This window comes from Martes martes (assembly GCF_963455335.1).
Source record: "Martes martes genome assembly, chromosome: 8".
Lineage (NCBI taxonomy): Eukaryota > Metazoa > Chordata > Mammalia > Carnivora > Mustelidae > Martes > Martes martes.
The window spans coordinates 111001817-111028782 of record NC_137895.1 but is presented as its reverse complement, the minus strand read 5'-3'; the positions used below and the strand labels follow the sequence as shown (position 1 = coordinate 111028782).

The window sequence follows — 26966 nt, the reverse complement described above, 5'->3', positions numbered from 1 at the left end:
ACTTTTAAAGAGAATTCCATTCAAAAAGTTGGAAATTTAAAATTCTATAACATAGTAATCTTAATAAAGCCCAGGTGTCAAGAAAAGCATTATACCATAGAATTCAGTATAGGGAAGACTCACAATACTTGTTATAAAACAAACATACCAAAGGGAGTCACCCAAATGTTCTTTAAAGTAAGTTTCTAATTAGAAAGGGAAGTACTCCCGCCTAACCACCCCCCCCTTCTTCACTAAATGCATCCTGAACGGCTTCCCTGGATTTGAACTCACTCTGTCTTTATCGTCTGCTACATCACAGAGGGTATCGTCAAGGTCTAGTATTCCTCCATCTCCGTGTTCAAGTCGGTGCACCTGTATCCAGTAGTTTGGATCCTGTAGAGAACAGAAACATCGAATGTAGGAAGTTACATCACCAAAAGAATCTCTAACACCTGAGAATCACTAAAACGGAACACTTACTAAAAACACTTGTTTAAAAAATGCTGAATTACCAATCTTGTCACTTTTTCACTGCACAGAAAGCAGCTCAGACACTACTTCTCAAAATTATTAAACACTACCATAAAAACTACTAATGCAAATAGCATATAGTTACTCTGCACCCACATTTATCTGCACTTCTTTCAAAGGAAAGTCAGTACTCAAACTGGTCATCCAGAACACAGAGACTACGTTTGTAAAACTACGTCTCTCTCTCTCTCGCACATGCACACGCTGTGGCATCCATCTTCATTCTTGAGACTTACTCTGCATGATTCCCAGATTACAATGTTGTCCAGAGTCCTTAGGACACCTGTTGCTATGGTTCCAATAGTGCTCCAGTGAGCCATCAAAGAACAAATTCCCCAAACAAACCACACCCTTACTCTTCCTTACCAAATGGTATTAATCTTCCAAGGGAAATCAGGTATAATTAATATCCTGGGGGAGAATAAAGAAAGCTGCACCCAACCATCATTCCCTAGCCAGTTAGAACAGTCATCCTGCCCTCTGCTTCCCCCCCAAGAAAGCTGTAGGATGATCTAATCAACTAAAATATTAACTTTCATTTCTAAAACCCTTTTAGTACACAATAAAGCAGACTGATCTCTAAAATGTGGCTTATAAAAACCTCTTCTTGCTTCCCTATCCTCCCCACACTCTCCATATGAGATCATAACCTAACAGCCTTTCTATAACATTTGGAGCTACTCCTCTGAAATAAATTTCCTCCTAACAATTTTCTCAACCCATGACTTCTCTATTTCAGAACCTGCTATGTTCTAGCCCTTCTCCACCACAGTTAGTTCCCCTTTCACAGCTGTATTAAGTCCTGCATAACTGTGCCCCCTGCCCACCATGGAGGCCCAGTGCCTCCACTACGCAGGGCCTCACCTTATCGTCCAGGCTAACCCTTCCCACCCCTCATGACACACCTTGGTAATCACCTTTCTTCCTGACCAGAAAGCCCCCAAAACAGTTTAGAAGTCTATCTCCAGTCTCACTGTTAATGTTTTCAAAAACCATAGTACTTTGGAAAATAATACTCAGATACAAATGCTGAGTATTTAAAAGCTGTTGATACTGTATTTTTTTTCACATGCAAAAATAATTGTATAAAACCTTCTGTTGACCCTACTTTACTCTTTAGTCACTCTACCAACTCTCTAACTCTCTTTACGGCAAAATTTTTAACAGATTTGTTGTTTCACATTCTTCTTCTCTCATAATCCTGTTCCAATGAAGTTTCCTCCCCACCACACTCTCAAAAATGTCCATTAAGTTTACCAACAGTCTCCATATTGTTTAATGCAATGGTCCATTCTCAAGACTCATTGGCCTTGGTCTATCAGCAGAATGTTATATACTAATCACTCCCCTGCCCTTTCAAATACTCTGTAAACCTGGCTTATAATCTTTCAACTATCTGATCAAGGCTTGTCTAATTCTGAGATTCGGTTCTTGTCTCCTCTCTCCAAAACAGTCCTGATTCTACGGTCAACTATGCCAAGTAGCCATGACAACACCATGTCAGAACATTTATCAGGACAGCACTTATTAAATGCCACTCCATAATACGTGCTGAACAGAAACTGTCTGGAGAGAAAAAAACGAGAAGGAAATCAGCACTAATCCCAAGAGAGCATTACACACACACACACACACACACACACCAGATCTAAACAGGGCACATAAAAATGACCTCTTCCCACAAGAGTATAAAATCCAGGAAGGACATTTTTGCCACTGAGAAATACAGCTCCTTGGAACAGTAGTCTCTCTTAGGAGATTTTAACTGGCAGCTTTCATCAACACAATTCTCTCTCAATAAACAGAGGATCTGCTGTATTTTCAATTTTCAATAGAATAGTGAAGAACCTGTAAGGAAAACTTTTCTTAAAAAGTTAGAGTATATTTGTTGATTCTACTTTGGTAGGTCACCCCAAAAACTTTGAAATGTTAATAGCAGAAACCATTGTTGTCCCAGCTATAGAAACTTAGAAATGTAACTGAACAAAAAGTTGTGATAAGACACTTTTAAAAATACCAATAAACTAATTCTACAATAAATACAGCTGTTATGAGGTTTAAAAACCAACATGACATTAACACTCAATTTTAAAAAATAAGAATCTGTCTCACTTAGGATTAGTTCATTTAAAATAACCAAAGATCTAAACACCGAACAATAGTTTTATGTTCTGACAACCAAAAATCCCTCACACATGAGCAAGAAACAAGTAATGAAGTTCATCAAGGGGATGAAGACAGAGCTACCAAGAAGCAAATGTCCCGGCCAGACAAGGGTCCCCAAGGATGGGGCCAACCACCGAGAAGAAATCTAGGGACAAAACCAGAATCACTGCTTCTCACCCAGGCTAAGAACAGGAGCCAGGACTGGCCTAAGGCGGGAGACAAAGAGGTAGAGGGACCATTTCTAAGACCAGCTGAGAATGAAAGCACAGGTGTGTAATTTGAAAAAATGCAAGTTGCAATGAAAGGTGTTGCCCACTCTATTCCAGGACACAATAAGAGCAAACAGTATGGGGGAAATCCTAATGAAAGACTGGCCCTGCAAAGAAATCCTTCCAGCTCTACAGAGAGCATCATCGCATTATGCAACAAAGCCATGAGCTTCCGTGAGCTGTGACCTGTGGAACACACAGCCTCTGCCTATCTTACACCCATGTAAGCTTCAGGAAAAGTATCTGCCACTGGAAACGGTGGTAGCCTACTCTGCAGTGACCATGTGTACAGCAATGGTCTATATCCTGTCAGATTTTCAAATGAGAATATATATGTAAATATAAGACTACAAAAAGATAACTGAAAACTCATGTTAATTTGAAAATTAATTACTACTTGCAAAACAGAGGATGAGAGCAAAAACAACCACCACTGCCCTCTGTGAGAAATTAAAATTTATCAGATAAGACATAAACAAAAAGTCAAAGGAGGTAGACCATGCGTCATAAGAAAAACAGACATAAAAACACTCTGAGTTCAGAGGAAGGAAAGACTACTTTTGCTTGGAAAGATTCGGGAAAGGCTTCTAATGAGCAGGCTGGAGGACGGAAGAACACAGAGATCATTCCGAGCTGAAGGACAGGTATGAACAGGCAGGGAGGAGGGGCACGGTTTATTCATTAAACTGGGAGCACAAAATGGACCTCGGGACAGAAACGGAAGGTAAAAACATCCTACCAAAGAGACCCACGTGTATTCTGCCTCCCCCGTTCTGCAACCCCCCGGAAACTGCAGTCGTTACGTATTTTTCAAGGTGTATTCCCACCAAAGCAAACAGAACAGAGAGAAACAAGGGTAACAGAGCCGCAGGAGGCTGGGAAGCCGGGCTAATGATCACACACAGAGCGGACGCAAGAAAGTGAACCCCGCGCCAGACTGCGTGGGAAACCAGGCAGCAACGTGACCTCCTCGGGAGAGCCCTAAGCTGCTCTGGAATTGGGGAAACCAAGTACCTCAGGACACAGGAATGAACACGGGAGAAAAAAACTGCAGATCTATTGAAAGTCTCTTTAAGCAGCGAAGCCCAGTTTCCGTCCTGGCTGCACACAGCACTGGGACGGCCCCAGCAGCGTCCTGGAGGCTTATAATGCAGAGATCTCTGAAAATGGGGTGGGGACAGGGGGGATAAGTAGCCATTTACACACTGAAAACGGAGAAACCCAGCTCTCTGCTTCCACGTGTTCCCGGAATGCGGGCAGCTGGAGTCAGGCCACCTAGACAAGAGGCTGGATGATCTCTCCCTGGGCATCTGACCACCTGAAGAGCAAAGGGCCAGAGGAATTTAGACAGCCAGATGCCCCTCCTGTGCACCTCAGCTTCTGAGCCCTTGCCTACACTCTAGGGTCTGTGTTCGAGTTAGCACCCCTTACTCAGCCAGCAGGCAAGGAACAGACCCCAAGGAAAACCCCAAGGATGGAGCAAAGGCCAAAACAAATAGAAAAGACACCGAGAAAAACAGGCTGTATAAAAAGAAGATGGTTGGGGCACCTGGGTGGCTCAGTGGGTTAAAGCCTCTGTCTTCGGCTCAGGTCATGATCTCAGGGTCCTGGGATCGAGTCCCGCATCGGGTTCTCTGCTCGGTGAAGCCTGCTTTGCCCTCTCTCTCTGCCTGCCTATCTGCCTACTTGTGATCTCTCTCTCTGTCAAATAAATAAATAAAATCTTAAAAAAAAAAAAAAAAGAAGAAGAAGATGGTTGTAAAAAATCCATCACTGATACCCAGGAAAGTTCATATGATGATACATCCAGGTAGCAAAGGAAAATGAAAAGACAGGGAAAGAGGAAAGGAAAAAAACAGAAGAGCCCAACAAAAGCCTCTTAGACGTTAAAACCACGTCAAGTGAAAAATTATTAGAAGACTGGAGAGGAAGTGAAGAAGTCGCCCCAGAAAGAAAAGGAAAAAAGGAAGACAAAAGCAGGTAATAAAACAGAAGACGAATCAAGTAAGTCAAGCCATTGAATCATAGAAGCTCTAGAAAAAAGAGAATGGGAAAACAGGGGGAAAAAAATCAAGTTAGTTCCCCAGAATGACAAGAGTTTCCATATTAAAAAGGCCTGTAGAGAACCCAACACAAATTATGAAAACAGGCATACACCAAAAACAAAAACAAACAAAAAACAGGCACACACCAAGGCACATCAGAACAGAAGAGACAAGCAGAAGATAAAACAAACAAAAACATTTCAGAAAGTAAAATACAAGTACTATAATGAATGGATAAGGAATCAGAATGAGTTTGGCCTTCTAGAGAGCAACACCAGAATCCAGATGACAATGGAACACTGTCTTCACAATGCCTAAGAGAAACGGTCCCCAGCCAAGAATACTATACATCACCCAACAGCCACCAGTAAAGTGCAAAGGTAGAAAAAAATGTTTTAGAAATGCTGTTTCTCCAAAAATTACTCTCTCTGCACCTTTCTCAGGAAAGTGCTGGAAGATGTGTTCCAAGGAAATAAACCATGAATGAAGATGGCATGGCATATGAGAACAGGGGACATAACATAGAAGAGAATTCCCAGAATAACGTGAGGCTGAGCCCGGATATCAGCAGGGCACCAGGTGCGGAAGGTGACCGGTCCTCAAGGAAGTGGGCCAGAAGCTCCAAAGGTGAGGTCTTCAAGAAGCTGAGAGTGCCCACTGTAACTAAACATGCCAAGATGTTACTTTTTAACAACTGGCTGAGCTGGTGTAGAATTGGTTGTAAATTCACAGAAGACCAAACAAAGGAAAAAGTACTGTTGTTCTTTCCAGGGAAACCACGAAAGTTACAGGAAAATGTCACCAATGTATCTATCACATACAGTTCAGCTCTGAGCAGCTTTTAATAATGAAAATAATGGGTACATCAAATACTTAATCAAATTACAATTACTTTGGAGGGAAGGAAGTATGTGTGCATGCATGCACGTGTATGTGTATGAGAGAGAAAGACAGACACTGAGAGAGAGAAACCTCTCTCTCCAGACAGAAACAGAGACCCAAGAAGTGGCTGCAAGAGAATGGGGGCAGGGCACATGTGGGGCAGTGAAACTGGCTTAAATCTTCCATATTAAATAAAAAACATGACAACAGCAACAAAAAGCAATATAAGCAGTTGACACAGAAATATGGAGGTAGTACCAAAAGAATCAAGTGCAAGAATTGAAAAAGGCCATCTCTCAGGGAGCAGGTACGGCTCTTTTCCTAAAAATCCTAGCAGTACTCTCTGACTATGCACATCCATAATGTTGGAAAACAAAAAGACTGGAGAGAAACGGCAGGAAAATTCCTGAAAATAACAGGCACAGCACAGAGCTTGAAGTGAGCATCCATCAGTCCTATTAGCCAGGGGATAATTACACAGCGAAGACAAATGAGGTCAGCCCATGATACAACAAACAAAAAACATTTCGCTTCTGAAGTCAAAAAAAGAGCACGATGGATAGAAATTAGGCCACATTCTCAATTCCCCTGGTTAAGTATCTAATTTACTTAAACCCAAAACAAAACATTTTTTAAAATACATTTTATAGTTCTCTTTTTTAAAAAATGAATCATTGGAATTTCAAGATGGGATCTACACAGTTTTGCATTTATCTAATCAGCTCCATTTCAAAAATGCCTAGTTTTTAGTATAAATTCAAACCAAAGGACCTATTTTCAATTTTGTTGTAACACTGTTGACATTAAACAGATTTTTCTGTTGCTTTCTTAACAAGGCCTGAAAATACAGATGGTCAGAAAGCATAGCTGATGTTCAACAATAAAACAGTGACCTCCATCGCAATAAGGGAATATCTAATATTTCATGGCAAGTGCACTCCTCTGCTTCCCACTTTTCCATCCCAAACCACACCCAACACACACACCACCACTGTACTGCACCTCCACACCTAACACAGAGCAGCCACAACCCTGATGCCTTCCCTGAAGGTAACTGGCTTCATTTACTATGTCAATCAAAAAAGAAAACAGCAGCATGAAACCAAAGGTGAATTCCAACCACATATAAGTAACTTTCTGGCATTTTGTTTCATTAGAACTGCACACAATCTCTTACAGAGTAACACACACCATACCCCAGCCATATGGGCAATCTGCCCATTACTGACCTCTACCTCTGACACAACTTCCACAACATCGCCTGAGTCACGGCTGCTCCCCCAGTTCTGCACCACTCCACAGAAACAGAGGAAAGGGGGGAGGGATTGGGGGCTGGCTTAGGATGGCACCAGGACAAGGACAAGAACGCAGTCACCACCAGTATATTTGCATTATGCATTACAATTCTAAAAAACACACTCGTACTCCTGCATTATCCAGTGTGGTAAGAGGGCTTATGATCCTTGCTTTCGATGAGAAAACTGAGCCGCAGAGAGCCTAAGCTGCTGAAAAGAGGTCATGGGGAGTAAATGCTGTTGGCCAGGACCCCAGGCAGCTTCCGCTGACTCATGTCCCAGCCTTTCTCAGACCCACGTGGATTCTTTTCAAACAGGAGCATTAGAGGGCTGTCCTCTGGTTACCACCCCTCTTCCCAATCAATTTATATTTTGCATAATGGAGAGGTATACAACATATTTCTTCTAATAAAACATTTTTGACTGTTAAAAAAAAGTTTGAAAAGCCACCCACCTAAATATTATATTACATGTTCTCATCTCATCTATGATTTAAAGCTGAGGTTCTCAAAGCAGTCCGTTCTCGCATTATCACCTGGGAACTGGCCAGAAATGCTAACATTTGAGAGCTCCACCTGGCCCTACTGAATCAGAATCTCTCAAGGCGGGGGGCAGGGCCCAGCAACTTGTGTCTGAACAGGCCCTCCAGGTGATCCAAATGCACACCAGAGTCTGAGAACTCAAAATTTGTGGTTTAGAATTGGGGCCGCGTGGGGGCTGAAATACTTTGAATTTCTTTTACGTATTATTACATATCATGTTTAGCTCATAAATTCATGGGTTTAATGTTTTCACCCACATTTTTTTTTAAAGATTTTATTTATTTGTCAGAGAGAGCACGAGCAGGGTGATGCAGGCAGAGGGAAAAGCAGGCTCCCCACTGAGCAAGAAGCCCAATGTGGGACTCGATCCCAAGACCCCGAGATCATGACCTGAGCAAAGGCAGACGCTTAACACTCTGAACCACTCACGCATCCCTCGCCCACACTTCTTAAATCAGATGTTAGTTACTACATCTTAAAAATGGTTACCGAACATACGCATACACACACACACACACACACACACACACACACACACACACACTCTTCCTATGATAACCATATAGACGTATTTCTTCCTTTCATCTCTTGTCCTGAATAATCTAATTACTTTCCAACACATCTTACTGCTTCTAGACTCCAACCTTTTCATTCCTGTCCTGCATCTTGCTGCGTAACTATCTTCACGAAATATCCATTTCATCATGTCCATGTCTTGTGACAGGAGTCATTTGCACTGACTCACGACATTCCAAAAGGTTAAAATCCAACATCCCTGTCCAAGCACCCACTCCTCCCAAGCCTGCATTTCCAGACTTCCCTTGGCTCCCATCACAGTCCATCAGTCCTTCCAGACAGTTCTCAACACCACATCTGGGCCTTCAACTGCTCACTCACTGATAAACCCAATCACTAGGAACAGTGCCTGAGACAGAGTAAATACTCAATAAATACCAGCTCTGTGAATTAGTTAACCCTTAAGTTTTTTTCATTCAATTCCACACCTGGAACACTTTCATCCCCACAGCTCCAACTACATGACTTGTATATGTCCTCTCAAATCGAGATCAGAAACCACCTCCTCTGTGAAATGCACTCCAACCTCCAAGTATTTATCTAGACCACATATCTGTGCTGTTTGTTTATCTCTAGTTAAGTTCCTTGACGGCAGGAACCATCATCTTTTTTTTTTTTTTTTTGCATGGAACAAAGAACAATGCACCACGTTGTGTAAGTAATGTGTAAAAAATAAAGGTAATAACCCTGTTAGATAAGAGAAAAAATTTAAACAAGAGTTCCTCAGAGACTACAGTCAATACACACAGACTTGTACTCTCCTAACTGCCAAAAGAAATGCCACGGGCATGCTGTGCCATGTCAGGACCAAGAGCCCCCATTCACACTATCTTCTGACTCCCAGAGCAGGCTCTAGACCTTCACACTGTATCTTCTGACTCCCAGAGCACGCTCTAGAAAGGCTGTGAGGTTGTTCCAGCTGACATCCCAGGCAACATCTCAGATGTGGAGAAAGAAGACATCCAGGTACTTTTCCCTGGCAGTATAAAGGAACCCAAATTCCAGTATAAACACCATCATCCTCACCCACACAGGTGAGTCCCCAGCAACCCCAGCCTAAAATGCCTAACAGAAGTGAGCTGAAGCCTGGATGAATGTGCCTAGAACCCAGGGAAAGGAGGGTAAGACTAAAAGCTCACCTTTTGCTCAGCTTGGCCAATCAAGTTCTCCCCACTCTAGACCCAGTGAACATAAGAACATGCAATGGCACGGGGGTGGGCAGTATTGTTACCTGATGAGCTGGTAGTGGGTGAACAGAAGGCTTTTCTAAAGGAAGGGGAAAGGTGCCACAGATCCGAGCCTAAGTCCCTAAAGGACAATACAGATTTATAGGATATTTGCTCCAGAACTGAAAACAGCTGTTTATAAGCTTTACAACCATCAGCACTATGGAAGCAGGCGCCTGGCTCTGGGCCCCCCTCCATATGCACTCTGCTCCTTCACCCTTACCGAACAAAGGGCCAGTGGGGGGCGACCAGGTACTGAGCACTTCCTGGAAATGAGAGGACTAAAGACCAGGAAACTTGCTTGAGCTATCACACATGTAATTAAAGTTGAAGGGGAAAGGGAGCTCAGATATTACTCCGACTTTTAAATACCTGCTTGCCCTTTTTTGCACAATTGTCTCTTGAGAAGGATCAAATAGGTTCGTCAGGGTTACAAATCTGGAAGGGAAAACTTGACCAAAATAAAATTCTCTTTTCTTCTTTTTTTTTTAAAGATTTATTTGTTTATTTGAGAGAGAGGGAGAGCATGTGCAGGGAGGGGCAGAGCGGGAGGGAGAGTCTCAAGCAGACTTCCCACTGAGCACAGAGCCCCATGCAGGGCTTGATCCCACAACCCATGAGATCACAACCTGAGCCAAAACTAAGAGTGTGATGTTTAAGCAACTGAGCCACTCAGGTGCCCCTCAAGTCCTCTTTTCTTTCTCTTTTTCTTAGAATAGAAGAAATGAATAATGAAAAAACTATATCCCCCACCAGTTAATATACTTGATTAGCTTCAATATGAGAAAGTAGTGCTTCATACCGTGTTACCTATCAAAAATATACAGATATAAGAAGTCAGTCATGCACCAGGCAGTCCTGAAATGAAAACTGAAAAAAAAAACAAAAACATACAAACAAAAAACCATAAACATTACAATAGGGCCTAGGATACCTCAAGATAGAGACACACTGTGTGACAACCACAGTGGCCCACAACACATGTGCAGTTAATGACAATACTATACAGTGTGAGAGCTTTTAAAGCTAACTGAAAATGTCAATTTTTTTTTAGTGTTTACAAAAGAAATAACCAACCTAAAAAACCTTAAGGTCACTCACCCAGCCTAACAAAAGAAAAACCTACCCTTGTGTATTTACTCTCCAACCAGCAAACAAGAGAGGCTGACTCAGACCAGAAAGAATTTCTCTGACCTGGAAAGAAAGCCTCACTGCAACATGGTAACTCTAAGTAGCTCAGAATTCTAAAAAACAAAAACAAAAACAGAAACAAAAACCTGACCCTGAAGCAGCTCTCCACGAGCCCCTCATATTACTTAACCCAAAAGCCACCGCCCCATTTTTCTTAAAGAAATTATCTCAAATCACTTTAAGGTACATGACTAATTCCTCACACCTAGCAGCACTAAACAGGAGTGAATCAGAAGAAACGGTCCCCAGCAAATACAGGAGAGGAGACTCTATGGAAACTGAATTTTGACTGAGGACTTGCACCTACCTTCAATCTCCTCCTCGGAAGGCAAGACAAACAGTTACCCAGCTGCGCCCTGTGGCCCCTGCACTCCAGGCCAGCACACCCCACACTGTGTGGGGTCTGGGTCAGAGCTGCACAGCACCACAACATCACAACACAAGTATGGCCCCCAAGGCAATGGACACCAGACCACAGCACTCAGAACGTGCTCAGACCACAGCCACTTGGGAGGGTGGAGGGGCCTATTCCCAGTGTCTCCTCGGGACTGCTGATGTCAGAGGTGGGGCTTCCTTCTCCTCCCAGGATTCCCCTATCATCAGTCAAGGGAGGGATCCATGATGGTATCTTCAAAAGATTTGCCCAAGACCAGAGAGTGCTCTTGACTCTTATTATCACAGACATCTCTGCAGGCAAGGAGCGTGTGTCAGCTTTTAGGAAAGATTTTCAGCACAGAAGGGAGCAATACAGACAGACAAAGGGTATTTACACACACACACACACACACACACACACCTCAAATCCCAAGATATAAGGTAGTCAGCCCATGGGACTTCCTGGTCACTCAAACTTGATACAGCTCGTTTGTACCATCCTAGAAAGCCATACCTATCTCCTCACTTGTGTAAACCTTACTCAAATTTCAAATCCTGGCTAATAACTCTTCGCGTCAGTCTTCGAGCCCACTTCATCTTCTGCCCTATCCCTCCACAGTACGCAATGTCTCATAGATGTGCATGTTTTGTAATTTACCACTGTAGTGAATCTGTGGACGTTATCCGCTCATTCAAATATTTATGGAGCATCTATTATATGGCAGGCACTGAACTAGGTACAGGAGTTACAGCAGTAAATGCCCCCCCCCCCACCCAGAATCTCTAGTCTAGCATACAAAACACCAGGCGACTCTCTCTTAAACACAACCCTCGTGTCCCAGAACATTCACGGATACGTGTTACTAGTTATCTCAAGCCAAGGACGTCTGCATCTCTTTACTAACGTGTTTATTTGAAAATATCTTGGCACTTAGGTTTTTCCTGGAAAACCCTAAGGACTCAAGACCTTATCTGGGCCCATCTGATCCATTTCAAATACAACTGAAATTGGGGCGTTTTTAAATAAGGACTCCAAGATACCTTTGAAATATATGTCAAGGAGATTATATCAATGCCATATAATTTCTTAGTTTCCTTAAATACATGGTTAGTTTTCTGTCCTTATATAGTTTATGAAGTTTTTTCCTTATGAGGTATTTGAAAGTTAGGTACTTGTGCCTTCAATTTATTCCCCTTAAAAAATTATGGTACATCTGGTACATACCATCTAAGAAAAAAAAAAAAAAAAAAGAACCAGCACAATCCAAGCACTAAAAGAGAAAACAGCAAGCACTAATTAGTTGTCCCCCTATAGTTTCCCTTTCCATAGTTTCAGATACCACCATCAACCACAATCCAACAGCAGATGATCCTCTTTCTGATACACTGTCAGGTTAGAATTAGCCCAACCTGACATCACAACACCCCCGTCACTCACCTCACTTCATGTCATCTCATAGGCATTTTATCATCTCACGTCATCACAGGAAAGGTGAGGACAGTCCAAGGAGGTATTTTGAGAAAGAGAGAGAGACCACATCCACATAATTTTCCTGACGGTATACTGTTATATAATTATTCTATTTTATTATTAGTTATTGCTGTTAACTCTTACTGTGCCTCTAATTCATAAATTAAGCTGTACCACAGGCATCCATGGATAGGGAAAACCTAGTGTAGTTCAGTACCACCTGAGGTTTCGGGCATCCCCAGGAGGTCTTGGATCTCGTCCCCTGTGGATAAGGGTTAACGTCACACAGCTAATCTGTCTAATCAGAGCTATTCTGTAGCATACTTAAAAGTAGAGTTCCTGATTTAAAAACAAAAAAACAAAACACCTGCATGGAAGCAAAGAAACAAATTAGCTCTACGGAAACTCGGGCAAAACATAATTACACAAGTAGTAATTAAAGTGTGAAATGGACTACCTCCAACAATGAGAGCTGTCTGGATAAACGTCTCAGACCAACGTGGGGGGACGACAAATGGACACGAGGCAGGCGGCTGAAACTCTGAGGATGCAGACAGAGTGGCTACCACAAGAACGCCAGGTTTGATGGCGAAGCCATTGAGCGGGCATATATCCGGTCTACCCGCGGCCACAAAGAAGGGCAATAAAACGGCTTGACAGGCTAATTGGACTGCATTGCACAAGTCACTTCCTCTTTGTGGGCACCGAGATCTCGTGTGTAAAAACAAAGGGATGAGTTATCCCTGAGGTTCGCCTCTTGCTCACCCAGTCTGTGACGCTGTATCAGAACCAAACACACTCAGAGCAGCTTTCCTTCGCTGAGCGGAAATAGGATAACCATTCCCATGACCACCATCACCTGATATTGAAAACAACTCATAGAGTTAAAACTCCCTAACCTTTCCTACAACATTCTCCATCAGACATGTTTATAAATGCGTGTCCTTGAAGCAGCAGAGTACTAAGCCCCACAGATCCCATCCTCCTGGAACAGCTTCCCGACGGCGCTGGAACCACAACTCTGAGCCACCCAGACTAACACGGCATGCTGCGGGAAGCAAAGTCACAGGCCCATCCAGACCACTGAGGAGTCCTGCCGTAGGACTGGTCAAGGACACGGAAGGATACCCACATGGAGGCTCCCTGTGACTGAAAGCACTTCTATACCAACCACAGACTTAAACAGCCACTAGAGATAATAGGGAAGGCATGTTACATACTACCCATCAATTAACAACTTAACATTCAGTCTCAAAGTGGTTGCGTTTTGGAATAAAGAGGGTACAGCCAAGTCTGTGATAATGCCCCTGTTCTCCAAGACTTTAATATCAATTTGGGGAGGCAAGCCATAGGTATGTGGAAAGTTCACTAACAATACCCAATTATCAAAATTAAATGCCAACCAAGTGGTACAGGAATTACAAAAATTCAGAAAACACTGAAGACAAAGAACCCTTCATGAAGGAATTATTTCGTTTCAATCAGGATAAATCTTAAGACAAAGGTGGGAAGGCCAAAACATACATGGCATGTCTGAGCAATGGGGAACGAGGCTTGGACATGACAACGACAGTCAACACTTGTCTCTTACTTTCTTCTTTTCCCCAGGACTGGGAATCCTGAGCCGAGCTAGCCACATGAGATCCCTACCAGGGCTGGGCCACTACAGAGACTTTTCAGACCCACATAGAAATGGCTCGCTTGAGCCCCAAACCTGATGTCACCTTAAGCGTCACGTACTAAACAACTATTAAAACGTAATTTTTTAAAATGGTAATATACTACCAACAGACGCAGCAAATGTGAGTCTACAACTTGAGATTTGAAGAGAAAAAAGCATTTCAAAAGATCCCAAATTTTTTAATTCTAAAATTTTAAGGATTTCTGTGATCCTACAATCTCCTCCCATCTCTGTATTTTTTAAAGTTAGATCCTTCCTGGATGAAATTCTCATTCCTCACATTTGTGCAACAGTTCCTTAAAACATTCCCTCCGAGTACTGGAGAAGCTTTTTCTGTTTATCAAAAGACTAAAATAAATAGCAGGTCAACAAGACCAGACAAGGAAAACACAAAACTCGTTTGACAGCTGAAGCCACCGATGTGTTCATACGGGTGCAAGAGAAACAACCCACCTTTTTAGGTCCAGTAATCAGGCCCTTCTTACCTTCTCACCACTGACGTTTCAGGCCAATCTGAGATTTGGACCAAGAATTTAATGTCAAATTCAAAACTTTCAATTTTCACATCATAGCTGAGTAATGAATATCACATATAGGATTTAATTAGCATACATTTAGCACATCCACATATGTGAAATATAATACCAGGGCCCATATTTACTGAAAGTTTATGATGCCAAAAGAGAAGCAAAGCCCATATGGTCTAAGTGAGTATTTATTTTACTGCAAAGCCTCCAGTTTCATTCTCGTGTGGGTCTGTCTCACAGTCAGCTGACATTCCTGCAAAAACTTATCTTAGCCTTAGATAGACATGCAAACAAGGGCTGGCACCAAAATTTCAGTTCATGGTGCAAGGTGTGCTAGAAAACTTCTCCCTTGAGTAAATAAATCGTGTGGATGGCTGACACTCGTGGGTGTTATTTTCTCCTTACTTTGAAAAAAAAAAAAAATAACCTGCCTTGGAGATAATACCATTTTGTATTATGTCAAGAATTCTCAATTCACCTGAAATAAAACTTATAGATCTATACGTATACACCACTAAAATCATAGGAATGTTCCTAATTAGTAAGGCAAAATCTGTCATAATTTAAATAACTTGCTTGGAAGTAAAAGAAAACACTTTTCAGACTAATTAGAAGACATTTCATAAAACTGTGCAGCATAATACCAGAAAGGCAATAGAAGTATCTCGAGGTGGGTGATTAGTTTATTCTAAATCTACACCAAGTAGTCTAAGTACCATTGAATAATTTACCTAAATGAATATGATACTGAAGCAGAGCTGATCTGGTTGTATATAAATCTTAGGCAACATCATACCCTTTACAAAGCCCAATGGCAACCACGAGAAACCAATTCCAGAGTTAAAATTGTATTTTAACTCATTGTAAAAATAACAGAATTCTAATCTTCAAATTAAATTATTTCTTTCCTGTATCTCCATGCTGTCTTTGAAAAGGCTCAGGCAAATGTGGAAAGAACAGAGTATAAAGTAAACAACATGAAAAGAATAGTGGCTAATACTCCAGGAATGCTTCACCAGCACAGCAGATCTGCAGGACAGGGAGGGAGGACAGTGAAAGAATCTGACCCTTTTCCTCCACCCCCACCATAGCAGCAGGCACCCCTCGAATGCTCCGAGTTGGACCGAGAAGAGGAGACTGTGAGGAGGGGCTGTCCCAGGGAGTGCCCGTTGTCCACAGCCAAGAAAAACATCAGCTGTATTATTTTCCAAATAGTAATAAATAAGATCTCAGCCACCACCATCCTGTCATCCAGCCTTGCACTTTCCACTGGACATCACCTACCCAGCACACAAATTACAGTGTACCTACTCCCAGTTTTAATAGTAAACTGGCTCAGTGATTTAGCCCAGGGTCATTGCAAACTACGATCAGAGGAAACATCCCCGGAAGTGCCATGACTCGTGAGGGCTGAAGAACAGGCCTGGCTGCTTACTCTCAAGTGGGAGCAGGATAACTTGGACTTGATATTTCAATATGGTGCCCCTGTGGTCATTCCACCTCCCTCCTCACATCGGGACACAGCAAGCCTCACGCTTCTCTGCACACTCACTGCACGAGTCTCTTGCCCAAGCTCTCAATGCTGTTTAAGGCCTCAGTCTCAAAAACTTTTAACTCCACATTGTTTGCCTCTGTATTTGGGACACAGCATAGCATTTTTAAAACCCCCTTCCGGAACACGGAATTGTCTTTAAAACCTGAGAAGAGTGTGTTAATATCCCCATTTGCCAAATGCATATATTGACTTGAAGAAGGGAATGAAACCTGAAGATGAAAAGTAATCAATTATAGCTGAAACACACATGCACACACACACACACACACACACTCCAGCAAAGTCATTATGCTTATGCTGGGGGTGGGGGACAGTTCCCCCTTTAAAGGAACACTGTACCTTCATGACTCCTCAAATTTTAAAGTCGGTGTCTTGTCACAGATAAAATTATAAACTCCTTTCAGTTAGATTACTGTATATCTCAATCTTTTAAAAACCAAAATGTATTAGGTATTAATCAGATCATAGTAATTAATCCCAGCTTTATTATGGCAGAAAACTTTTAAACTCCCTCTTTTCCACAGCTAGTTCCCTGCTTAAGGGAAAAAACCTAACCACCTCATAAATTTTGCATTATCCTTGTACACTGTTTTAAAATATGCTCAAGCATTGATCACAGTGATGCAGCAGGGGCACGGAAGGGCCTTGGGCTTGGCAACTCAGCAGGGATGCAGGACCAAGAATGGGGGCTGGCTTCTTCCACAGGGGCTGTCTTGTGTTCTAATTCCCACAGCAGAGGGATGCCAAGCTGGGAGCCAGGCTTTAGAGCTCCTCTGACTCTCAAGTTCATGTTTCCCACTTTTGTACTTGGTGATGGGTCTGTGACTACTATTAAAATCCAAAGCTGCCAGCAGAGAGCACTCTACGAGCACAGAGGTTCCCTATTCTCCCTGGATGGAAACAGTTCATCCCATCAAGGCAAAAATGCATCTTAATTGAAACTTCACAGTCAACATGGGGACAGTTAATCCAAAATCAGAAAAAAAATCATGTTCATGAGAAAATTAATAGGCGATCTGAGAATGCCACAAAACTAATCTTATATTGAGGCATCTGGGGTGGCTCACTGGGTTAAGCCTCTGCCTTCAGCTCAAGTCATGATCTCAGGGTCCCGGTATGGAGCCCCACATCAGGCTCTCTGCTCAGCAGGGAGCCTGCTTCCCCCGCTCTCTCTGCCTGCCTCCCTGCCTACTTGTGCTCTCTCTGCCAAATAAATAAATTTAATTTAAAAAGCAGAGTAAGCTCAATTAGCATGGGCTGGTTCAAAGAGTTAGTCAACATAGTTTAAAAAAAAACTAATCTTATATTGCTTAAAACATTTCTCTACAGAAAACGCTTGGCGGGGGGAGGGGGTACGCAATGCAGTGCAACTGAACACTGCATCATGATCTACGCCTTTCTCCAGGCAATTAAAATGGCCTTCCAAATCATGCCCATTTTTATTTATTTTATTTGGGAGGTGGGGCCAAAGGGAGAGAATCTTAAGCAGACTCCATACCCAGTACAGAGCACAGAGCAGGGCTCGATCTCATAACACTAAGATCATGACATGAGCCGAAATCAAGAATCAGACACTTAACTGACAAAGCCATCCAGGTGCCACCCTGATTTTTTTTTTCTTTTTTAAGCGAGAGAGAGAGAGAAAGAGAGAGCTGGGGGTGGGGGGACCGAGGGAGAGAGAACCTTAAAACAGGCTCTATGCCCAGCACAGAGCCAAAGGCAGGGCTTAACCTCATGACCCTGGGATTACGACCTGAACTGAAACCAAGTGTTAGAGGCTTAACCACCTAAGCCACCCAGGCACCATCCTCATTTTTTAAAAGCCTGTATGAGCATCTACTCTTTTGTAATGGTGGGCACAGTACTACTGCTTATTTTCCTTCACTTCTCCTTCATGACTACTTTTTTCCAAAGCCTCGTACATTTCTAGATTTGCTAGTAAAATAATTCTATTTGTTAGCAAATTTCCAACTTTACTGTTCATATTTTAATTTTTTACTAGCAAACTGCCCTGTTCCTGATCTCAATAAATTATTTAAAGTAATTTTATTATCACCACAGTAAAACACAGCACACAGGACCCCAGGACATACGAGTAAAAATACTAAATGGGCCATAAATCAGAAAACTGACCAGACCGAAGGTATTTTTTTCCTCTTTACCGCTATGCTGTGTTATTGAACCTTAAGACAAAATACCAGAAGGTGGGTGGCAGGGGTGGGGAAGAGCGCTGGGGATAAATCAGCCTTGCTTTATGACCAGTGGCAGCAGAGGTTCCCATGAGAACGACACATCACGCAGTCTACTGAATGCCGTAATCCAGGGGACAAAGGCTGCCCGTGAACGCCCAGGCAGTATGAAGGCCAACACCTTTACAATCCGCTTCTTGAGCTATATGGCTTGTTAATCATAAATACAAAGGAAACATGAGCCCCTCTGGCACAAAGTATAGAGCTGAGAATTTAAGGAGAAAGACCTGGACCTCAATGGAGCAAATGACCTAACCTCTCTCTGCCTCAGTTTCCTTATCCAAGAAATCTGAGTAAAAGGAGCACCCAACTCAGAGATAAGAGGGTTAAATGAATCAAAACAGTTAAAGCAGTTAAAATAGCTCAAGACGTTTAGTTACTGCTCAGTATTAGTTACTATTATTATTGGCCAGAATTTAAAAAAAAAAAAAAAGAGTCCCTCCCCCAACCATGTAGGCTAATTACACACTGTGAAACCTACTCTCTGAGAGGCACAAGTACCTAGTGTCAGTCTGTGTCAAAGGGAGCGGCAGGAAACACCAGCAGTTCTCAACTCTGATTCATCAGATACACCTGGACAGCTTTATTAACTAGCTACCGCTCACCCACCCTAACCCAGAGAAAGCAATTTAGAAACCAAAGTAACACTAACGTGCAACTAGCACTGGGAACCCCACCACTCACACCAGGGTCGTCACTCAGTATCACGTCGCTTTGTGAATGGGCCAGTTCTCCAGTACACCTAAAATATAATGTGCCTGATGGAGACTGACTCTATCTTGAGTGAGTACGCTCATGGTTTTTTAAAAAAAAAACAAAAACAAAAACCTTTGTTCTGAGCCATGCAGCAGCTAAGTGCAGTATGCGAGCATAAATTTCTCTAGACTGAGATTTGGTCAAAGTTCTTCCCAGGTTTAAGGGTCAGCATAGGTAACCCATTAGCACCTCATGGATTTCTCCCTAAATATATCCATCAACAGTCAACTGTTCAGAAATGAGACAGATGCAGTACAACTTCCTAAACTTCTATACCTCTCGGGATTATTTTTATACTCAGGAGTTACTGGTTCCCTAAAACAAAAGCCTTTCTCTCTTACATGTAGTGGAAAGGCTAGCATTATGTCTTTACACCCTCCTCCCCCGGCATGGACCTAAGAGGGACTTCTACAACTACACAGTGTGTCTGAGCCCTCGGTGGCTGGCAGCTGTCCACTAGTTACTGCAGACTGGAAATCAACTCTAGTCCCCACGTTGCCAATACCTAGTTGTGTGAGCTCAAGCCATTCAGAGCTCCAACCATTTCCTCATCTGTAATAAGAAAGGGTCAATACAAGATCTCCCGGCCCCACTACCCTTAACATTATATTATCCTTTGAGCCCGCAAAAACCAGACCATCCATTCCCACTTCACACACTGTGGTGGGCTATGCCATCATTCCAAGAAGTCAAGTTTTAAATACTTTGGTGCACAAGTCCCAAGCTCACATGCCTACGGGAAATGAGAGTAAATGAAAGGGGCGGGATGGGTGGGTTCCTGCATAGTGGAGAGCCAAAACCACATTGAAGGACCAGCTGCTGCAGGCGTGCAAGGGTGTGAGCTCACTCCTGCCCGGAAGCTCCAGGTCTTGGGATAAGCTGCACACTCTGATGTTTTATGTGGCATCTTCCCATTTGCTCAGGCTGGTTATGATGGACAGCATCTGTCTGCTGTCCAAAACACCTCCCTCTGCAGGCAAGGTAAGCCCCATGGGACCCCAAGCAGGTCCTTCCTCCCAGATAGCTTAAGCCTGAAAGCACAAAGAACTACCACCCTGCACTTCCTAAAGAGGATGAAATTCATTTAACTGAAGCAAATCTGACCACAGCAATGAGACTGCTGTTTGTTTTTTTAATCAATAACTATCCAAGTTTCTAAGCCTGATGATTTACGAGCACTTTGAAGCCTTTTAGATTTTCTTTCTGTCCCTGGTCTCTCCTTTCTCCATTCCAGATCCTATGCACTGTTGCCAGAATAAAATTCTTCCAGCCCTGTTATTAAACACTCTCTTGTTTGAGAATTAAAAGTGGGTTTCCCTATTGTGTGTAACGAAAGTATTCAACCCACCCCCACCCCCACGCACATGCCACGCCATCCGTTCCGTCCACACTCTTTCACTACCATTTATCGGGAACAGCCTGCAGGCACCTAATCTCTAAGAAGAAATGTTCAGCAATGTGAACACTGAGATGACATAAGACCCTTGCAATGGATTCCAGATCAAAGACCAAGTTTATTCAGTCTCTTTTATTAGAATCTAAGTGTTTTGAAGCTTACTAGTGCGTATGATGGATGCTGTGCGAGCAAAGCAGGACAAAAGCCCTCCATTCTCCATTATCCTTGGTCAAGAACTTGTACTAATGAATAAAAGTTTTTAGAAAAACTTCAGTTCTCAAATACATACGTACTGCTTTAAGTACATACAAATATGCTTTAGGAAACGCGTGCATTAAAATGCAACAAATAAAACTTCTAAAAGACTCTGACACTGTGATTTCTGAACGTTTTAACCGATTAGAAAAAGTCACATTAGCAGCCAACTGACCCCCAGTCTTAAGTATTTCCAAGATGGCAACGGCACAGAGCACTTCACGAATAAAAGCAGCAAAATTCTCTTCAACCCTGAAACACAACCTAAAAGATAAATATTACATGAATGGAAAATATGCACCTAAAGGTGCCTCTCCACTTTTTAACAGCGTTGTATTAGTTTCAAGTGTACAATACAGTAATGGAACATTCCCACACAGCACCTGGCACTCCCCCATCCCCACCTCCCCTCTGGTAACCATCAGTTTGTTCTCTATAGTTAAGAGTCTGTTTCTTGATTTATCTTTCTTTCCTTTGCTCGTTGGTTTCTTAATTCCACATATGAGCGAAATCATATGCTATCTGTCTTCCTCGGACTGATTTCAGTGAACAGTATACTCTCTAGCTCCATCCATGTCGTCCATATCTTACAAATGGCAAGATTTCATCCTTTTTTTATGGTTGAGTAATATCCCATTGTGTATACAGACTATATCTTTATCCATTCATCAGCTAATGGACACTTGGACTGTTTCCATAATTTGGCTATTGTAAATAATGCTGCTGTAAACACAAGGGTGCATGTATTGCTTCACGTTAGTGGTTTTTTTTAGAGGCTTTTTTTTTTTTTTAAAGACTTTATTTATTTGACAGAGAGAGATCACAAGTAGGCATAAAGGCAGGCAGAGAGAGAGAGAGAGGAAGGGAAGCAGGCTCCCCACTGAGCAGAGAGCACGACGCGGGGCCCGAATCTCAGGACCCTGAGATCATGACCTGAGCCACCCAGGTGCCCCCACGTTAGTGTTTTATATTCTTTAGGTAAATACCCAGTAGCGCAATTACTAGATTGGAGGGTAGTTCTATTTTTCAGTGTTTGAGGAACCTCCATACTGTTTTCCACAGTGGCTGCACCAGTTTTCATTCCCACCAACAGTGCACAAGGGTTCCTTTTACTCCAAATCCTCTCCAATACCTGTTATTTCTTGTGTTGTTGACTTTAGCCGTTCTGACAGGGGTGACATGGTATCTCACTGTAGTCGTGATCTGAAGGTCCCTGAAGGTCAGTGATGAACACCTTTTCATGTGTCTGTTTGCCATCTGGATTTCTTGGGAGAAATGACTGTTTGTGTCTTCTGACCATTTCTTTTTTTTTTTTTTTAAGATTTTATTTATTTGACAGAGATCACAAGTAGGCAGAGAGGCAGGCAGAGAGAGAGAGAGGAGGAAGCAGGCTCCCCGCCCAGCAGAGAGCCCCATGTGGGGCTCCATCCCAGGCCCCTGGGATCATGACCTGAGCCAAAGGCAGAGGCTTTAACCCACTGAGCCACCCAGGCGCCCCTCTTCTGACCATTTCTTAACTGGATTGTTTTTTGGCTGTAGAGTTGTGTAAGTTCTTTATCTATTTTGGATACTGACGCTTTATTGGATATCATTTGCAAATATCTTTCCCCATTACATAGGTTGCCTTTCAGTTTTGCTGACTGTTTCCTTCACTGTGCAGAACCTTTTTATTTTGATCTAGTCCCAATAGTTTGTTTTTGCTTTATTTCCTCTAACTCAGGACACATACCTAGAAAAAAGTTGCTATGGCCTATATCAAAGAAATTACTGCCTGTGTTCTCTTCTAGGATTTTTATGGTTTCAGATCTCACATCTAGGCTTTTAATCTATTTTCTTTAGGATTTTACTTACTTACTTGACAGAGAGAGACAGCAAGAGCAGGAAGAGGGAACACAAGCTTCCCGCCAATCAGGGAGCCTGATGTGCGGCTCAGTCCGAGGACCCTGGGATCATGACCCGAGCCAAAGGCAGATGCTTAACAACTGAGCCACCCAGGTGTCCCAAATCTTTTTTTTTTTTTTTTCATGTATGGTGTAAAAAAAATGGTTCGGTTTTCCCAATACCATTTGAAAAGATTGTCTCTTCCCACTGGATATTCTTTCCAGTTTTGTCAAAGATTATTTGACCATATAGTTGTGGGTTTACTTCTGGGTTTTCCATGTGTCTATTTTTGTGCCAGGACCATACTGTTTTGATTACTACAGCTTTGTAATATAACTTGGGGAAGGAATGGTGATGCCTCCAGCTTTGTTTTTCAAGATTGCTTTGACTATCTGGGGTCTTTTGTGGCTCCATATAAATTTTAGGACTAGTTCTGTGGAAAATGCTGTTGGTATTTTGACAAGGACTGCATTAAATCTGGAGACTGCTTTGGGTAGTAGAGAAATTTTTCACAATATTTGTTCTTCCAATCCATAAGAATGGAGTATCTTTCCATTTCTTTGTGTCTTCTTCAATTTCTCTCATCGGTGTTTTATAGTTTTCAGAGTACAGATCTTTCACCATTTTAGGTAGGTTTATTCCTAGGTATCTTATGGGTTTTCGTGCAACTGTAAACGGGACTGATTTGTTTGTTTGTTTGTTTAAGATTTTATTTATCTGAGAGAGAGAGCACAAGCAGGGGGAGCGCGGCAGGCAGAGAAAAAGAGAGAGAAGCAGGATCCCCACTGAGCAAGGAGTCAGATGCTAGGCTTGATCCCAGGACTTTGGGACCTGAGCCAAAGCCAGATGCTTAACCAACTGAGCCACCCAGGCACCCCAGGACTGTTTTCTTAATTTCTCTTTCTGCTGTTTCATTATCGGTGTATAGAAATGCAACAGCTTTCTATACATTGATTTTGTGACCTGTGGTTTTGCTGAATTCGTTTACCAGTTCTAGAAGTTTTTTAGTGGAGTCTTTTGGATTTTCTTCTTTTTCTTTTCTTTTTTTTTTTTTAAGGATTTATTTATTGGTTAGAGAGAGAGAGAGAGAGAGAGAGCGAGCGTGCACAGGCAGAGTGGCAGGCAGAAACAGAGGGAGAAGCAGGCTCCCCTGGATTTTCTATATATAGTACCATGTCATCTGCAAATAGTGGAAGTTTTAATTCTTCCTTACCAATCTGGATTCCTTTCATCTCCCTTTGTTGTCTGACTGCTGCAACTAGGACTTCCAGCACAATGACAAATGAAAGCGGTGAACAGACATCCTTGGCTTGTTTCTGACCTTAGGGCAAAAGCTCTCAGTTTTTGCCCCATTAAGGATGATGTTAGCTGTCGGTTTTTCATATTTGGCCTTATTATGTAGAGGCATATTCCCTCTAAACCTACTCTGTTGAGGCTTTTTATCATGAATGGATGTTGTACACTGTCCAGTGCTTTTTCTGCATTTGAATTAATCAAATGGCCCTTATCCTTTCTCTTATCGATGTGATATTATCAGCTTGATTGATTTGTGAATACTTACCACCCTGGCAACCCAGGAATAAGTCACACTTCATTATGGTGAATGGCTTTAATGTATTGTTGGATTCAGTTTGCTGGTATTTTGTTGAGAATTTTTGTACCTATTTTCTCATCAGGGATATCGGCCTGTAGTTCTCTTTTTTAGTGGTGTCTTTACCACGTTTTGGTATTAGGGTAATCCTGGTCTCACAGAATGAATCTGGAAGCCTTTTTTTTCCTTTTTGTCTATTTTTTGAAACAGTTTGAGAAGAACAGGTATGAATGCTCCTTCAAAAGTTTGACAGAATTTGCCTGTGATCTGGTCCTAGATTTTTATTTTTGAGAGTTTTTTGATTACTGACTCATAGCTTTGATGGTTATCAGTCTGATTAAACTCTCTATTTCTTCCTGTTTCAGTTTTGGTGGGTTATACATTTCTAGGAATTTATCCATTTCTTCCACATTGTCCAATTTGTTGGCATATAGTTTTTCATAATATTTTTTCCAATTACTCATATTTCTGTGGTATTAGTTGTTTCTCATTTGTGATTGAGTCATTTCTCTTTTTTTTCTTGCTAAGTCTGGCTAGAGGTTTACCATCACTTTTATTCATTTTTTCAAAGATCCAGCTCCTGGTTTTACTGATCCATTCTATTGCTTTTATTAGTTTCCATATCATTTTACTTCTGCTCTAATCTTTACTACTTCCTTTCTTCCGCTGGTTTTAGGTTTGGTTTAGGTGTAAGGTTAAGTTGTTTATTTGAGATTTTTCTTGCTTCTTGAGGTAGGCTTGTATTGCTATAACTTCGCTCTTAAAATCATTTTTCTTGTGTTCCAAAGGTTTTGAACCATTGTGTTTTCATTTTCATTTGTTTCCAAATGAAACAAATGGGGTGGCTCAGCTGGTTAAGCATCTGCCTTAAGCATCAGGTTAAGCATCAGGTCATGATCCCAGTGTTGTGGGATCAAGTCCCACATTGGGCTCCCTGCTCAGCAGGGAGTCTGCTTCTCCCTCTCCCACTCCCCCTACCCTTCACTCATGTTCATTTGTGCACTTTCTCTCCAATAAATAAAATCTTTAAAAACAGTAATAAATAAATAAATACACCTCTTCCCCTGTATCATTCAATGCCATTGTTTCCTTGTTGATTTTCTGTTCAGATGTCTGTCCTTTGATATATTTGGGATATTAAAGTCCCCTACTATTATTGTACAATTATCAATTAGTTCCTTTATATTTGTTATTAACCGTTTGATGCATTTTGGTGCTCCACTGTTGGGTGCCTAAATATTTACAACTATTATATTTTCTTGTTGGATTGTCCCTTTATTATAATATAGTGACCTTCTTTGTCTCTTGTAACCATCTTTGTTTCAAAGTCCACTTTGTCTGATATAAGTACTGCTACTCTGGCTTTTTTCTGACATTCATTTGAATGATGGCTATTTCTCCATACCCTCACTTTCAATCTGCAAGGGTCTTTAAATCTAAAATGAGTCTCCTGTAGGCAGCATATAGATGGGTCTTGTTTTTTCATCCATTCTTGTCAACCTATGTCTTTTGACTAGAGCAGTTAATCCATTTAAATTCAAAGTATTTACTGATAGAAATGTATTATCACTTCATGATTAGTTTTGTGATTGTTTCTAAATATTTTCTCTAATCCTTTCTTGTCTCTGTCTCTCATGGTTTGCTGATTTTCTTTAGTGATATATTTGTATTTCTTTCTCTTTACTTTTTGCATATTTATTAGTGGTTTTGATATATGGTTACCATTAGGTTTATATATAACCTCTTCTGCATATAGCAGTCCATATTAAGTTGATGACTGTTTAAGTTTGAGTCCAACCTTTACTCCTCTCCTCCCCATGTCTTAGGTGTAAGTTATCTAATTTTACATCATTTTATCTTATGAGTTCCTTGACTGATATTTTCACAGAAATCTTCATTGTTACTGCTTTTGTGTTTTCTACCTCCATACTACCACTTCTGATATCTCCTTTCCACTCAGAGTCCCCTCTAATGTTTCTTGCAGGGCTAGTTTAATGTCATGAACTCCTTTAGCTTTTGTTTATCTGGCCAACTTTTTCTCTCCTTCTCCTCCAAATGATATCCTTGCTGGATAGAGAATTCTTGGCTGTAGATTTTCCCCCTTCAGTTCTTTGAATAGATCATATGACTCCCTTCCAGCTTGGAAAATTTCTGCTGAAAAATCCCCTGCTAGCCTTATGAGTTTTCCCTTGTATGTTACTGTCTCTTGTCTTGCTGCTTTTAAAATTTTTGCTTTATCACTATATTTTACCAATTTAATTACAAGATGTCTTGGTGTAGATCTACTTGTGTTGATTTTGTTGGGGGTTCTTTGTGCCTCCTGGATCTGGATATCTGGTTCCTTTCCCAGATTAGCGAAGTTTTCAGCTAATATTTCTTCAAGTTCCCTAAGCCTAATCTTGTTTTGCATAATTTTTTCTCTCTTCCTAACCTTGATTTCTTTCCATTACTCTTCTTTGGACATTAATTCGTTCCTCTCCTTCCAGCCTGCTGTACGTTCCACCAAGTGTCTTTCTCATTTCAT

General features: G+C 41.7%; 1 protein-coding gene across 30 annotated transcripts in view; it reads right to left on the bottom strand.

The window, feature by feature from the left end:
• Positions 1–26966, bottom strand: part of PARD3 (par-3 family cell polarity regulator) — a 655030-nt gene that overhangs the window by 540987 nt on the left and 87077 nt on the right. For all 30 annotated transcript variants that reach the window (XM_080812103.1, XM_080812093.1, XM_080812097.1 and 27 more), the window contains exon 2: positions 274–375. In XM_080812103.1, the coding sequence (XP_080668229.1) occupies positions 274–375 (102 nt within the window). The remainder of the gene's footprint in view (positions 1–273; positions 376–26966) is intronic.